Here is a 15,816-nt window from a genome sequence, read left to right on the forward strand (position 1 = left end):
AGGGCTGTAGAGGACGGTAAGGAGAGAGTTATGGGATAAGCTAACAAATGGGTGGACAAGACTGGCATCACTGGTGGATCAGAAGAGGCAGGGAGGTGTCACAATAAGGGACTAGAGAGGACAAGTAGGGCAGAGCAGAGCTACGGTAGACCATGAGAGTAAAGACAAGAAGCTAAAACTTAAGTGGTGAAAGAGAAGATGCCAGTGTAGGGTTTTAAAAAGGGAAGTAATGAGATCCGTGCAATAAGCAAACACGATGATGCTGACAAGGTGAATTTTGAATGTATTGGAGTGGAGTGGCATGTGTGATAGGGTGACTAGCAAGAAAGAAGTTGCAGTAAGTCAGACAGGAGATGAGGACCTGGACAAGAATTCTATAATTGCAGCCAGAAAGAAAAGCCTGAATGCTGAAATAAAGATATATTACTGTTTTTACTCATTATGACTAAGCATCACTTCCAATGTAGTGAGCTAAAAATTACAACTTGTCTGTCTGCTTCAGGAATTTATGTAACTCCATCACTGTAGCAAGTAAGGACTAGCAATGTGCATTCCATTCCCAAGGACCTTATGGGAGCCAACGTCTGTCAGCTAGTCTGAAACACATACCACCTCAAAAGAATTTCCTAGCTTCCTCATTTGATAGATCTTCATAACTTCGCTCTCTCTGTCTGCACAGCAAGTGGGCTGCCAAAAATCTATCCCCCACTTCCTTTAAGACAATTTGCATGGTGGAAGCTTTACTGTCAATATAGAAAGAGTACTCTAAACTGCAAATGTTTCCAGGGGGTGAGAGAACCACACATATGAAATATTTTATTCACAATTTACCAACAAGGTGTTGCACCAGTCTTCAGTCCAGGTTCGAACTCGACTCCAACCTGCATTAAGAACACAGAGCTTCTCCTCCAGGGAAATCTCACTGCCTTCCACCAAGGCCTGGAGAGCTGCACTGCTCTCTGTGATGGTGTTCAGATCAGCTTTCCTTCTTTCCAGCTCTCTCAGTACATTCTGAAACAAGAGAAACACTTAAATAGCACACCACCACCTTCAGTGGATCACAAAAGCAAGGTGGCAGTTAGTTTTGTTTTTTTTTTTAATGGTTTATTGCTTTTCACCTAAGAAAGGATGTGCATTCTGGAGGCCGGTTCTAGAGCTTAACTACTATTCTAGTTAGAAAGTTTTTCTTAATATCTAACCTAAATCTACCTTGCTGCAGATTAAGCCCACTTTCTTCTTGTCCTACTTTCAGTGGGCATGGAGAACAACTGAGCATCATCCTCTTGATAACATATTGGAAGACTGGTGTCAGGTCCATCCCCCTTTCTTTTCTCAAGACTAAACAAGCGCAGGCCCTCTAAACCTTCCCTCATTTTTGTTGTTGTCCTCCGGATTCTCTTCAAAGTTGTCCACATCTTTCCTAAAGTGTAGGGCCCAGAACTTGACTCAGTACTCCAGTGCCAAGTACAGTCGGAATTATCTCCCACATCTTACATACAACACTCCTGTTAATACACCCCAGAATGGTATTAGCCTTTTTCGCAAATTCATCACATTTTTGGCTCATATTCTAACTAACATTCAGATCCTTTTCAGCAGTACTACTCCTTAGCAAGCTATTACACATTCTATTTTTGTGCATTTGATTTTTCCTTCCAATGTACTTGGCACTCATCCTTATAAAGATTTCATCTTGTTGAATTCAGACCAATTCTCCAATTTGTCAATGCTAATCCTGTCTTCCAAATTGCTTGCAACCCATCCCAGTTGGTGTCATCTGCAAATTTTATAAGATACTCTCCATCCCATTACCAAGTCACTAATGAAAATCTTAAAAACCTCAGACTGATCCTTGTGCGATCTCACTAGATACACTCTCCCAGTTGGACAGTAAATCACTGATGATACTCTTTGACTATTGTCTTTTAGCCAGTTGTGCACCCACCTTACAGTAATTTCATCTAGAAGAGATTTCCCTAGTTTGCTTATGAAAATGTCATGTGAGATAGTATCAAAAGCCTTACTAAAATCAAGATCTCTCACATCTACTGCTTCCCCCATCCACTACATCAGTAACACTATCAAAGAAGGAACTTAGGGTTATAAGAAATAGCCAGCAGGGATTTGTGAAGGCAAATCATGCCAAACCAACCTACTATCTTCAAGGAGCTTACAAACTGAGCGTACCAGTATATTTCCATATATATAACTTCATATAAAATACATAAATAAAATATTATTGCACTTCACACACACACACACACACACACACACACACTGTAGTACTTTGAGGCACTCAGCCTTCCTTCAGTTCATTAGGTGAATATTTATTGATTAACTTCTATGTTCTCTAACTACAGCAACAAATAATGAAACACAAATAAGCAATAGTTAGAAAAATATGCTGAGTTAATGGAAAAACCTGACTGCTGAATAACTATTGCATCAGATATAAAACATGACTGTATTCTTGCCAATGCAATATTGCAGTTGCAAACAAACCAGGAAACCTTAAATAAATTTCCATGCGTCACTGTAATGCTATAAATCCTTTAATTTAGAATAAATTGAGCTTGTCAGAAATTTTCCCCCCCTTCGTGGAAAATTTCAATCTATCATTGAAAAACCAAAACCCAAAAGGTTTTTCCAAAATTCTACAATTCTTCAGTTTTTCCAACAAAAATCAAAATTTTCCACAGAAAGCAGACCAAAAAAACCCTTTCCACTGAAAACCCAATTTTCCACCTAGAACAGTTTTGATGGAAAATTTCTGAACAGACCTGTTGCAATGATAGTAATATAAGTGTGTGCACTGATTAACACCGTATTTATTAAAGATTAAGAACTATGTAGGAAACATTATAAGATAGTTAGACATTATTGAACAGCTAATTCTTAACATCTTTAATATTGTACTGGCACTTATACAGATTAAATGCGCTCACAGTTTAAGACATTTGTGATACCACAGATCTGATTCCGCAATGGTCAACTCCAGTAAGAACTAAGCATCTAATAGGCTTGGGAACAAAGGGATGCCAAATTCTTAGTTATTCCCAGAGTTAATGCAATAAAAATAATAATTAATCTGGAATTATAATTATGGCTGTCAACTGCAGTTGACTGAAGCAATTCACTCAAAACAAATTAACTTTAAAAAATTTATCAGAATTTAAATCTCACTGTTAAACAATTATAAACATTTTTGGATGTTTTTCTACATTTTCAAATATATTGATTTAAATTTCAACACAATACAAAGTGTACACTGCTCACTTTATATTATTTTTATTAGAAATATGTGCACTATAAGAAAGATAAACTGAAAAATAGTATTTTTCAAATCACTTCATACAAATGAATATATTTGAAAATATAGAAAACATCCAAAAATATTAATAGAATATCATTTATTTAAACAGTGTGATTAAAACTGCAATTATGATTTTTTTAATGTCCTAATTAATTGAGATTAACTTTTTTAATAGTTGAAAAGCCCTATTATAATATAGCTTGCTTACTTTAGCCCAGCCAATCTCTGTATCAAGATCAGCAAGCAAACTCTCTGAAGTGGACTTCTGTACTAATTCAGTCTCTGTAAGGGCTAGCCATTCTGACAAAGAGGCAGTTTCTTTCTTCATTTTGCACGCCAGCTGCAATGCACGTTCCAGGTCTTGTTTCCCTTCAGTCACCTGCAGAAAGAAGCCAGCAATTAAAAAACTCACTTGAACACACAAAATCATGGCATTGTCAAGTTGTCTTGTATTGCAAAGTGCCCTGAAAAGAATATTAGGTTCTTTACAATTGTTACATCTTACTAGAAAGAACAAAATAACCAAATTTCCTCTTGCTAACTGATCAACAGTTGAAACTACATAATACACTTAAAAAAGGTCAGAATAAAGAAATGGGCACGTCACTTCTTTATAGCTACTAACTGACAAATGTAACCATTGACTAGGTGATCACTAACCGACTGAAGCTTAAAGCTAAATGAATTCCCATGTAATAGGTTTCAGTGGTAGCCATATTAGTCTGAATCTGCAAAAAAAACCAAGGAGTCCTTGTGGCAACTTAGAGGCTAACAAATGTATTTGGGCATAAGCTTTCATGATCCTGCAACTGATTATGAATGGGTGCAGCAGTTTGCCTACACACTGTCAGTTCACAGACTCATAGACTTGAAGGCCAGAAGGGACCATCATGATCATCTAATCTGATCTCCAGCACATTGCAGGCCACAAAAACCTTGCCCACCCACTCCGATCAGATCCATAATATCTGGTTGAGTTGAGGAACTCAGTAAATCAAGTTACACAGAATCTGCCATTTACACTAGTTTAAACCTGCAAATGACCGATGCCCTGAGCTCCAGACGAAGGCAAAAAAAATTTTATAAAAAAAATAAAAAAATAAAAAAACAGGTCTCTGCCAATCTGACCTGGAGGGAAACCCCTTCCCAACCCCAAATATGATGGTCAGTTGGACCCTGAGCATTTTGGCAAGATCCAATGGCCATCTGGGAGAGAATTCTCTCTAGTAACTGAGAGCCCTCCCCATCTAGTGTCCAGTCTCTGACCATTGGGGATATTTTCTACTAGCAGTTTTATCATATCATTCCATTAATAACATTATCTAGCTCAGTCTTCAAGACAATTAAGTTTTTTGACCTAACTCCTCCCATTGGAAGGCTGCTCCAGAACTTCACTCCTCTGATGGTTAGAATCCATCTAATTTCAAGCCTACACTTGTTGAAGTCTAGTTTACATCAGTTTGTTCTTGTGTCCACAATAGTGTTCAACTTCAATAACTCTTCTGCCTCCCTGGTATTTATCCCTCTGATGTATTTATAGAGAGCAATCATCTCTCTCCTCAGCCTTCTTTTGGTTAGGCTAAACAGGCTAAGCTCTTTCAGTCTCCTCCGAGAAGGTAGGTTTTCCATTTCTCTGACCATCCTAGTAGCCCTTCTCTGCACTTGTGCAGTCTGAATTCATCTTTCTTAAACACGGGAGACCAAAACAGGACACAGTATTCCAGATGAGGTCTCATCAGTGCCTTGTACAATGGTACTAAGACTTCCCTGTCAACTGAAAATACCTTCCCTGATGCAGCCTAGGATTGCACTAGCCAGTTTCAAGAACACAACCTTAATTTGAAACTCTGAAACCAAAACTACCACTGCTCCTACACGAGTATTTAAGAAAACGAAGAAGATATGTGCTCTAGATTATATGCAAAAAGAACCGGAGTACTTGTGGCACCTTAGAGACTAACAAATTTATTTCAGCATAAGCTTTTGTGGGCTACAGTTCACTTCTTCGGATGCATAGAATGGAACACACAGACAGGTTATATGGTATATATGTGTCACTCTTCTTACCTGTGCACCCAGATCATTATAAAGAAATTTTAGCGCTGTGAGCTGTTCATCCATTCCTTTGGGATTGTCTGTTTGCTGTTTCTGTACAATTTGTCTTCCTGTCTTGATTACAGTCTCCACTTCAAGCTTCACTTCACTTAGAGTTTTATACAGTTTCTGAAACCAGAGAAAAATACATTTTAGCAACATTTTAGATTTTGTAGGTAACTGTTCCCTGGGACTGTTAAGAACTTGGACATCACAATGCATATAAATGCTTTGTATCATCTTCTTCATCTCAAATAGTAAGAAGCAAAATGTTTGATCATAGATCAATTCTCAAATTTCAGATGATCCATTTTCTGCTTTATTATTAAATCTAATATTCATAACATTTACTCAACTTCATAATTTACTGTATACCACCACCAAAGGAGTTGGCAGAGATTTCCCATGATTCATGCTCTTTTTTACATAAGGTATTAGAAATTAAGCTAAAATGAAGAGCCAAGTAAACACTTGTCTCTAAATTGTATTTTGCCTCCAGAACATGAGCAATAGCCAGGGTGGGGAATTCTGATAAGTGTTGTAACACTTATATCCTGTAATTAACAATGCATTACCCTTATGACTACATATTTTCCACTCAAAAGTAATAACTTTTATCCAAGCCTTTACCTAGTAACAGTTCTGTTTGTATACTGTGGCAAGTTATACTAGCATTTACTTTAACCGGGATACAGAACTATGCAAAAAATCCTAAGCACATCATTTTAGAGAAAGAGAATGTTATATATGGGTTAAAAATAAGGATTTGGAAAAAATCCATCAATAAAATCTTTACCATACACTTGTCCAAGTGACCCTGGATTACATCGGGATCAGTATCCTTTACATCCAAAACATGGAGTTCTGCCTTTACACTATCCAGTACCCGCTTACAGTCCAACATGCGCTGCTCAAAATTGGCAGGTTTCTGGAAAAGTTGATACTTTGTGGATACCTCCCGGAGTTTCCTCTGTTTATAAGAGCACCAAAAAGGATCATTTTACATTAATATCTGAGGACTGAAACAGTGTTTAAAGTTTCTCTCTTCAGATTCCATTTCATTTTTCTTTATCATAATTAAACAACCCATTGCATGAGTATGCCATTTTCTGAGTACAATTTAACAACATTACATTATCCATCCTTAATTATCTTTCTTCTGCAGTACAACAGGCCTCAGACTCTACCACACATACATCCACAGTAACCATTCCAATTAAAAGAAAACAAAATCCCTTCTGGCTCCGCGCATTCCCGTCTATGAAACTTAAGGAATTAACTTACTTGCTAACCCCTCCCCCGGGTACTTTCAGCTCCCCATTTAGACCATATAAATGCATCCATCATTTATTTTTAAAACCTGGTTGACTGCACAAAGTGATTTGCAGGTGGACAAAAGTGGTTTACAACTGGAAGCTGACTGAGCCTAAATTCATGGCTGGGATTTCTTTACCTGCAGGGCATCCAGCTGAGTTCCACCACGAGGGGACCTGCATTCAGCAGAAGCTGGAGGCAGTGACCGTGCATTTTTCTTGAGCTCCTCCAAGGTGGATTCATGAACTGTGATTTCTGCTTGAATTTTCTGCCAATATGTAAAAACAGGGTGGAGATAAATGATACAAAACCCTCAGGGTATGTCAGATATCAAACAGTAAATCCACTCTGAAGAAGTGTGTCGTAAATATTATGGAGTCTATGCTGACTTTGATGACTGCTTGCTAGGCTGAATGCCATTATGGCCATTACAGCAGCTATTCTAATGCATCCTTCCCACACAAAAACAGAATATGGTACTCCAAGGAGTAATCTACCATCATCATACATCAGAAAAATCTTATGCAGTGAAAAAGCTCTGCTGGAATACCTGGGCCTCCTGTGGCATCTGGAAGGCATCTATTCTATCAGTCAAGTATGAGGCCAACTGTCTATCCAGCTCTGCTAAGTTTTCCTGCAAGACCTGCAGCATGTGGCCATTTTCCCGCATGGTCTGAAGCTGCTGTTCCAAGGCAATCTGCCTGCTCACTGCCTAAAGGGGAGAGAAGTATAAGGAGGAGTTGTTCTGCACAAATATTTTTAAGCTTTGCCTCAGAATATGAAAAATAAATTCACACACAAAATAGTCATGAAAAGGAACTCTACACAGCACTGCCTTCTGAAACCTGGTGTGCGATTTATACCACTAAATTGATAATAAAACAAAAAAAGAGTAACACAGAAGGGAAACTCATGTTATGTCTGAGTTACTGAGAAAGACTTTTTTTAATCATCTCAGTAAACAGAAGGAAAGTTGTTTCATACAGCTGTGTTTCATAAATTGGACAGTACAGGATTTGACAGAGTTTGTAACATGCATCAAAAAACATTTCTCCTTGACTAGAATACAAACACACATTTCCTTTGTCAATAAACTCTCTTCCAAATTCTTTTTCCATCTGTTCAAGAACAAAAAGGGAATGTTACCTGTAGAATCGCTCCTCACAAATGAATGGCAGTTCCCTACCACCAGCATACATGCACACGAGAAAGAAACACCTACTTAACTTCTAAATGACCACACTAGAAAGTATCATCAATGCAGCTACCAGGAAAGAGGGTTATTTGGAAACCAATTACCAAAGTGAAAAAAATCTAAGAATAATATTGACATATAATTTTTTTTAAAAGCATATCGCCACACACCATTCCAAGATAGGACAGCCAATTATCCAAATACACTGGACTCAGATTATGCTTCTCTGTCCTCACCCTTCAGGTAGGAGCCTGGGTTACTGGGTTATGTGATTATGATGAGTAAATTTAATAACTCTGAGATGCAGCTACCATTTCACTGCCCATTATATCTATATCACATATTTCAAGACTAGAAGGGACCATTGTGATCATCTAGTCTGATCACCTCTGTAACACAGGCCTTTATAACACAGAGCTTCACTAACATAATTCCTACACGCATATATTTTAGAAAAGAATTCAGTCTTGATTTTAATATTGCCAGTGAAAAAGAATCTACCACAACACTCGGCAAATTGTTCCAATAGTTAATTACCTTCATTGTTAAAAATTTACAGCTTATCCAGTCTGAATTTATCTAGTTTCAACTTTCAGCCATTGGCTTGCGTTATACCTTTCTCTGCAAAACTGAAGAGTCATTATCATCAAATATTTGTTCCCTATGTAGATTCTTTTGGGTAACCAAGTCACCCTTTAACCTTCTCTTTGATAAAGAGATTGAGCTCCTTAAGTCTAATACTACAAGGCATGTTTTCTAACCCTTTAATTATCCTCGTGGCTCTTGTCCAACTTACCAACATTGTTTTTGAATTGTGGACACAAGAACTGAACACAGTATTTAAGCAGTGGTCACACTAGTGCAAAATACAGAGGTAAAATAACCTCTCTACTCCTACTCAAGAGTCACCTGTTTACGCAGCCAAAGACTGCATTAGCCCTTTTGGCCACATGTCACAAAAGACAAGGAGGAGAAAAAGAAAAAAAAAGACTCAGACTTCAAGATCAGTCTGACCTCCTGCAATGGCTTCCTCACATACTTGATTTCAGTTTGACTTTGTTCTAATCGTATTCAAGAATAAAAATGGCAACCATTCATGTTCTTTCAGTGTTAAGGAAAATGTGCACTGTAGTGGCAGCAGCATCTCTCTTTTGCTAGAATATAGGATAGTGGAAGAGGAAAATTAATCTGGAGTACAGGGATGAACTCCATTTCAAAGAACATTTTAAGTTTTGAGGATTAAATGTCTTCCATTTTGTCACAACTATTTGGAAAATTAAGTAAAAAGATACTGTAGTTTTTCCAAATAATAATGAATTAATAGAAACATAAATGATCGTGTATCTGAGTCTTACGGTGATTTGCTAAATCAAGTATTCCTGACTCCATTGTGAACACTTCTCTGTATTACTGCCTTTCAGTCTTGTGTCCATGATTTGAATGGGCTAACCATAATAATTTCAGCTTTTGTTCAAACCCATTTGAGTGCACTAAGCTGACTGTGACACTTAAAGACTTCCTCCCACCACATCCCCAAATACTTACCAAGTGACTTAATTCTTCATAGCGGGCATTGAAAGCCTCCAATTTTTCACTGATGATGTCATCAAGAATCCCTCCATCAATCAACGTCTGACCAAGCTCCCGAATCTGGGTTCTATTATCAGCTGGATGACGCAGGACAGATTCCAGGGACTAAACAATAGAGAAAGACAATAACTGTTAGGATGCTGAATTCTGCTCTGTTTTTAGAATTCAAATTTTGGCTGTATGCACAGCACCTTTTATACTCCAAATGTCCTCTAACAGAATGAGTTAGGTACTGCTACTGCAGTGACTGTAGAGGGCAAGTTCAACAATCATTTTTTTCAACAGGAATGTCATAGCACTTATTTTCTATTCACAACTATTCCAAAATGAAGGCTACTGCAAAGATTTAGCAATTTATAGGGGACAGAAAACAACATGCAACTGTATCTCTAAACGATACAAAGTACAATACAATTACCAGGAAGGCTAAAGTTTATCTTTTCACTGGTTATCTTTACAATTATCTGTCCTGTAGATTCAAATAAATGATATATCCATTTGACATAGGAAATGAAAAGTTCAATATACATTTTTGTCTTCAATTGAGGTTCATTTAGACGTTTCTTAACAGAGCTATATGAAAAGTCATCAACTCAATAGCATGACTAATACCTCAAGAGCTTCATTGACAGCATTCAATTTATCAGGCATATTTTCTGTGCTTTGTACCCTTTCCTCCAAAGAGTTTAGCCAAGCAGTTTCTAGGTCCAGATACTGAAGCAGCTCAACCCAACAGGACCATACCTCCTAAAGGTAATAGAAAAACTGAAATTAGCCTGAAGAGCATATATTCATATGCCTATGAGCATTCTAAGTGTGAACAGATTTGCCTATGATACTAGAACAATGAGCACTATTATTCATGCAACAAAATTCAAACACACATTACAGGTTCTGTAAATTGGGTTCTGGAGTTGGATTTATTTTTTTTAACTGGTTCCTGGACACAAGAATTTAAAAAAAAAAAAAGTGTCACATAATGTAAAGAATCTAGATATCTGCAAATCACATAATGCAACATATGAAATTTACCTGCAGAATTACTACGTATACTCAGATTATCACACCATACCACTCATCTTTCCTTTGTAAAAATGACCACATTTACTCCTATCCCACATGAACCTCTACTTATTTCAGTTCTATTACATGAAAAAGGATAAATAATAATGTTGCTCTGGAGATTCTTTTTGCCATTTTGGAAGCAGTGGCGATAGATAACAGAGCTGTGTGACAGCACTCCTTTGCTAGAGAAACGTTTATTGTAATACAATCTGTGGGGCTACTTACTGGACAGAGTATAAAAGAAAAACTAGGTGGTTCCATGTGGATTCCAGTAAGAAGGAAAAAAGTGATAGCAAACTATGTACACAAAGGATATTGGATTTAATGATGAACCCTCACATTGTAAGTGTCCATCACCATCTTTTTCTTGTGCCTTTTTCCTGAGTTTTATTAATTTGAGAGCTATCAATCATACCTCTAAAGTGTGGCATTTCCCCCGGATCCGATTACATAGTAGTTGGTAGTTCTCTAACACAATGTTAAGTTCGGATGTCAAGTGCTGACCACCAGATGGCACTTTTGCAGCTAACACCTTGATATTGTCTTTCAAAATCTTCACGCGCACTTCTTTCTGCAACACATCCTCTTTCGCTCTCTAGTCAAAAAGATGTATTACTTGATCAGTGTCTGCTTAACTCAGTGTTCCCCAATGGTAATTAACATAAAAGAAACCAAAACAATTTATTAATCTAATAACTAACCATTAAATATTATTCTAATTACAGGCTTAAAAGGCTCTTCCTTATATTGCTATGCTTACGTATGAATGGACCAAATTCTGACTTGTACATATTTTGACTGAAGGCCATGTCTCTGTATGTGTTTGTGCATATTTAACATACACACACAGATGATAAACACACACACACAGAATGGTCTGTTGAGAGAGAATGGAGCTTCCCAAGACGTCTAAGCAGTGGAAGATTAAGCACATATGCTGTTGATATGTGGATCTCAATCTTGGCTGGCAGAACTTAATTCCAACAGAACTTAGACCCCAAAAGACCCATGGGCAATAAGGGATAGAAGAGAGAAGCACAAAGTGAAGTCAGTGGAGATTCAGGTGGGAAAGGGATTGTTGGCCCAAGCTATCTTATATTACATCTTGTGCTGACATTTACCATACTGCAATATTATGGCTCAGAAGAGACACCACATAATGCAAGCAGAGTAGCATGCTAAATATAAGTTAAGTGGCAGCAAATGGCAGGAGGGCAACACACACATCAAGCCAAGGATTGAGGCAGTGTGGTCCATAAGAGAGTGACAACATGAAGTGACAGCCTCCTTACCAGAAAAGATATTATCCCTTTGGGTCAGAAAAGGTAGAGGTAGGTTAGACACTGCAAAAAAAAAAAAAACCGCTGCCCTTGGGGTCTTTTTCTCATCTTTCTCTGTAGGCCCTCACCTCCCCAGTTTGGACTATATACACATGGTTCTATTCACAAAATTCTTTTAGAATGGGATTTTCGAAAGCGCTTATCATTGGTTTAATTCTGCTCCCACTGAAGACAATGGGAGTTTTACTAATCAATTTCCATGACAATGGAATTAGGCTTTTGAAAATCCTTGAAAAGCTAGAGATTTTTTTTCCTTTCACATATTCAGTTCAATCCCAAAATAATACTTAATAAGTAACCAAATGCTTCTGTTTTTGATAAAGGGTATCTGATGAAACTATGGTTAACCATCTAGATTACTACAATGTCCTTATCACATTAAGTAGTATAGGGTATGAATCTGGACTAAACTGACACAGACTGCACTCAGATTTCTCAGACATTTATTCTACAGAAAAGATGCATGGAGGTCCTCTGGCCTGTGTTATTCAGGATGTCAGATTAGAAGATCATAATAGTCTCTTGCGACCTTGACATCTATGAAAAATCCTTGCTGAAAACTACTTCACGAAGACCCCTTGAGAAAAGCAATTTACAATTCTGAATGTACATTTGTCAGTATAGCAGAAAGCAAAAATAGACCCTATACTTAGTATTCCACTGGATAACCTGGGCCTATAATTGTTTTAATCCAGACAAAAATGCTCGTCAGTTCTGTACCTTCACCAAAAATATTAGATCATATAGCCATCTGTTGGCTCAATTATCGATATTCAACTAGAAAAGACATTTTAAATTTGGGACTACTGGCCTGAAAGTTGAAAGGAGCAGGGACAGGGCTGCTTTTAGAACGATTAAAATTACAATTTTGTCTTGGTTCCAAAATACAAAGCAAATTTGTTTCAATTTTTTTCCCCACATGGAGACACTACATTTATTCAAGGACATATGGGACTCTGACCCAATTGCTGTAAGCGGATGGATCAGTTACTAGAATTACTAATTTACTAAGTATAATACCACATTTTCTCTTTTTCCCCCTCAATTTTCGGCTCATGCAATAAATTTCTATCGTTCTCACTTTTCACAACTTTCCTTCTCCCCACCTCCACAACCAACCCAATTTTCTACAGACACCAACCCTGCTTGTCGGTCAGGGTGAGTAGCCTTTTATTATGGAACTCTTGCTGCTCTTTGCCCAATGAGAAAATCTGCTTATTCAGTCAGTGCTTTAAAAATTAAAATTCCATAAAGTATAGTTGAGAATAGCACTAATCTTATCATGAGCAGAACTCCCTTCCATGTAAGTAATCATCATATAAAACTCAAGGTAAACCCCCAGACAAAATGTGTTAAGTGTTGTGTTTTATTTGTTTGTGCATAACCAGGTGTTTGTAATGATCTAGTATTTCTGACCTTCATTTCCTCTACAGCATTCTCTAGTTCTTCTGGAGATTTGTACTCAAAATCTCTCTCCAAGTACTCCTCTTCAGCCTGTGTCATCCATTCTTGCATCTCTGCCAAATCCTTCTTCAAGTTTACAGTTTTTTCCTGACTTTCAGACAACCGATTTTTCTGACTAACAATCTAGAAATGCCAACAAGAAAAGTTAAGGTGGTTTCACTATTTGAAGTTGCTCATACCATTTGAAAAGCATTTTAACATAGGCTCAAAGTCAAGTGCAACTAATTAATTGCCCTCAACCAAAACATTCTTTACAGTTCTCTTTTTAGATTAAAAGATTCAGAAATTCAAAACTAATCATTAGAGCTATTTTAAGCAGACCAAGCCACCTGCTTCCATGGAGGAAGACCAAGATCTGGAGGGGACAAACGGTATGTCTTTTCTCTCTGAGTATAGGCTGGTGACACTCCCTGAGATACTAGAGCAGGGATAGGCAACCTATAGCAGGTGCGCCAAAGGCGACACATGAGCTGATTTTCAGTGGCACTCACACGCCCGCATCTTGGCCACCAATCCAGGAGGCTCTGCATTTTAAATTAATTTTAAATGAAACTTCTTAAACATTTTAAAAACCTTATTTACTTTACATACAACAATAGTTTAGTTCTATATTATAGACAAAGAAAGACCTTCTAAAAACGTTAAAAATGTATTACTGGCATGCAAAATCTTAAATCAGAGTGAATAAATGAAGACTTGGCACACCACTTCTGAAAGGCTGCTGACCCCTGTACTAGAGAGTATCAAGTGCTTTTGGTATCATATTTATTAATGCTTATATACTAAAAAGATAAATATCAGAGGGGTAGCTGTGTTAGTCTGGATCTGTAAAAAGCAACAAAGAGTCCTGTGGCACCTTATAGACGTATTGGACCATAAGCTTTCGTGGCTAAATAAGTAAGTAGTCACTTAAGAACTTCACAGGTGTCCCTATGTTGCTCACCACAGCCACTCAAAACACAGATTCTCCTGCTCCAAAAGTACATGTCCCTGCCACTTTAAAGGAAAGTCACTAGAAACAAGCAGTATAGGGCATATGGCACATGGATGTGTAGTTCTTTTTCTATCCAGAAGTAATACAAACAAACACATTCTGATTAATGCACAGACCAAAGACTGGAGAAGGAGGGTCAGGACTGGAAAATTAACAGGGAAAAAAATTGTTTTCAGGAGGGTTTTGAAGGATGGGTCAAAAGTTGGGTGGCACACAGTTTCAGGAATAGCATTCCAGACTTCACACACAACTTGAGAAAAGGCCTACAACTGCCTGTCAGGGAAAGAGAAGATGAGCAACAGGCAAGTTGACTTGGTAAATCAGATAATCTCTAACTACAAACAATTAAAAAGTGAACAAGAAAAAGACCTAAAGCAACAATACCCATTAGATATGGGAATAATGCATTTGAACTTTTAGTGCATTTCTCAGAGGATTTACTGGGCCAGGGTTGAGTTTCAGCCATTTTAAAAGTGAAATATATAAGGCATACTGTAATTTAGAACACAGAAGCTTTGTTTTAGGAAACAAAAACATTATTTTTACCAGCAGCGAGGAATTACCAGTCACTCTAGAGAACAGATTTTTTAAACTCCATTAGGGAGACATTGTAACACAAAAGAACGCTACTATTTTTCTTTTAGGATAAAATTTTAAATTTGGGTCTGTCTATCTGAAACTCTTCCCTTTTGTAAGCCACTTTCCAGACATGCCTGAGCTAACACTTCCTAATATGGTGCTCAAATGCATTGAGTGAAAAACCAATGGACTAGTTCGAACAATGCACTAAACTAAAATCAACCAAAATTTAAATTAACTGGATCTTTGATCATTTATTGTAAAATGAAATATTGATTTGACAAAGTACAATATTAAAACTATATTTCCTGTGACAGAGTGCTGGGAATCAGCAACTTAACCAGCAGTCTGGTCACTGTTTAGCCAGTTATGCCCTGGGCAGGGCCTGATTAAGAAGAGGAGTTTTGATTATTAGTTCCGATTGGGGTTGTGAAGCTAATGAGCCCATTAGCAAGGAGACTGTATAAAAGAACACAGGAAGGAAATGCAGGTGACAGAAGAAAACAGACAGACAAGACTAGCAGGACCTGACAAAATGCAGTTCTCTGGGAGGAGAAACTTCCCCCACACACATGCTTTGAAACAAGTAGTAGTAAAGCTACATAATACTGCAAACACTGTGACTACACTAGTATGTAAAAGCTGGTGGAGTGACACACTGTAAACAAACAACATGGTGGTATCTACAGGAAGGAAGGTCTCTGTGCAGTCTGTGCAAAACAAAAAGAGGACAAGAGCAATGGGACCCGATCACATACCTGTTTCTTCCATTATTCTCATTAAAAGGATCTCAACATATTACTTTTAAAATGTAAACTAAGGGTCATCTATCTCCCAGAGCCACAAATGCAACTCCAAATGAAGTCAA

General features: G+C 37.6%; 1 protein-coding gene across 1 annotated transcript in view; it reads right to left on the bottom strand.

Moving 5' to 3' along the window:
- The window catches only part of UTRN (utrophin), a 565,218-nt gene that overhangs the window by 418,866 nt on the left and 130,536 nt on the right, over positions 1-15,816 (bottom strand). The window contains exons 25-34 of the mRNA XM_050949465.1: positions 13,328-13,498; positions 10,987-11,166; positions 10,119-10,253; positions 9,462-9,611; positions 7,272-7,433; positions 6,861-6,989; positions 6,204-6,377; positions 5,381-5,536; positions 3,522-3,692; positions 832-1,011 (exon numbers count right to left, since the gene is read on the bottom strand). Of these exons, the coding sequence (XP_050805422.1) occupies positions 832-1,011; positions 3,522-3,692; positions 5,381-5,536; positions 6,204-6,377; positions 6,861-6,989; positions 7,272-7,433; positions 9,462-9,611; positions 10,119-10,253; positions 10,987-11,166; positions 13,328-13,498 (1,608 nt within the window). The remainder of the gene's footprint in view (positions 1-831; positions 1,012-3,521; positions 3,693-5,380; positions 5,537-6,203; positions 6,378-6,860; positions 6,990-7,271; positions 7,434-9,461; positions 9,612-10,118; positions 10,254-10,986; positions 11,167-13,327; positions 13,499-15,816) is intronic.

This window comes from Gopherus flavomarginatus, chromosome 4 (genome assembly GCF_025201925.1).
Source record: "Gopherus flavomarginatus isolate rGopFla2 chromosome 4, rGopFla2.mat.asm, whole genome shotgun sequence".
NCBI classification, from domain to species: Eukaryota; Metazoa; Chordata; order Testudines; family Testudinidae; genus Gopherus; species Gopherus flavomarginatus.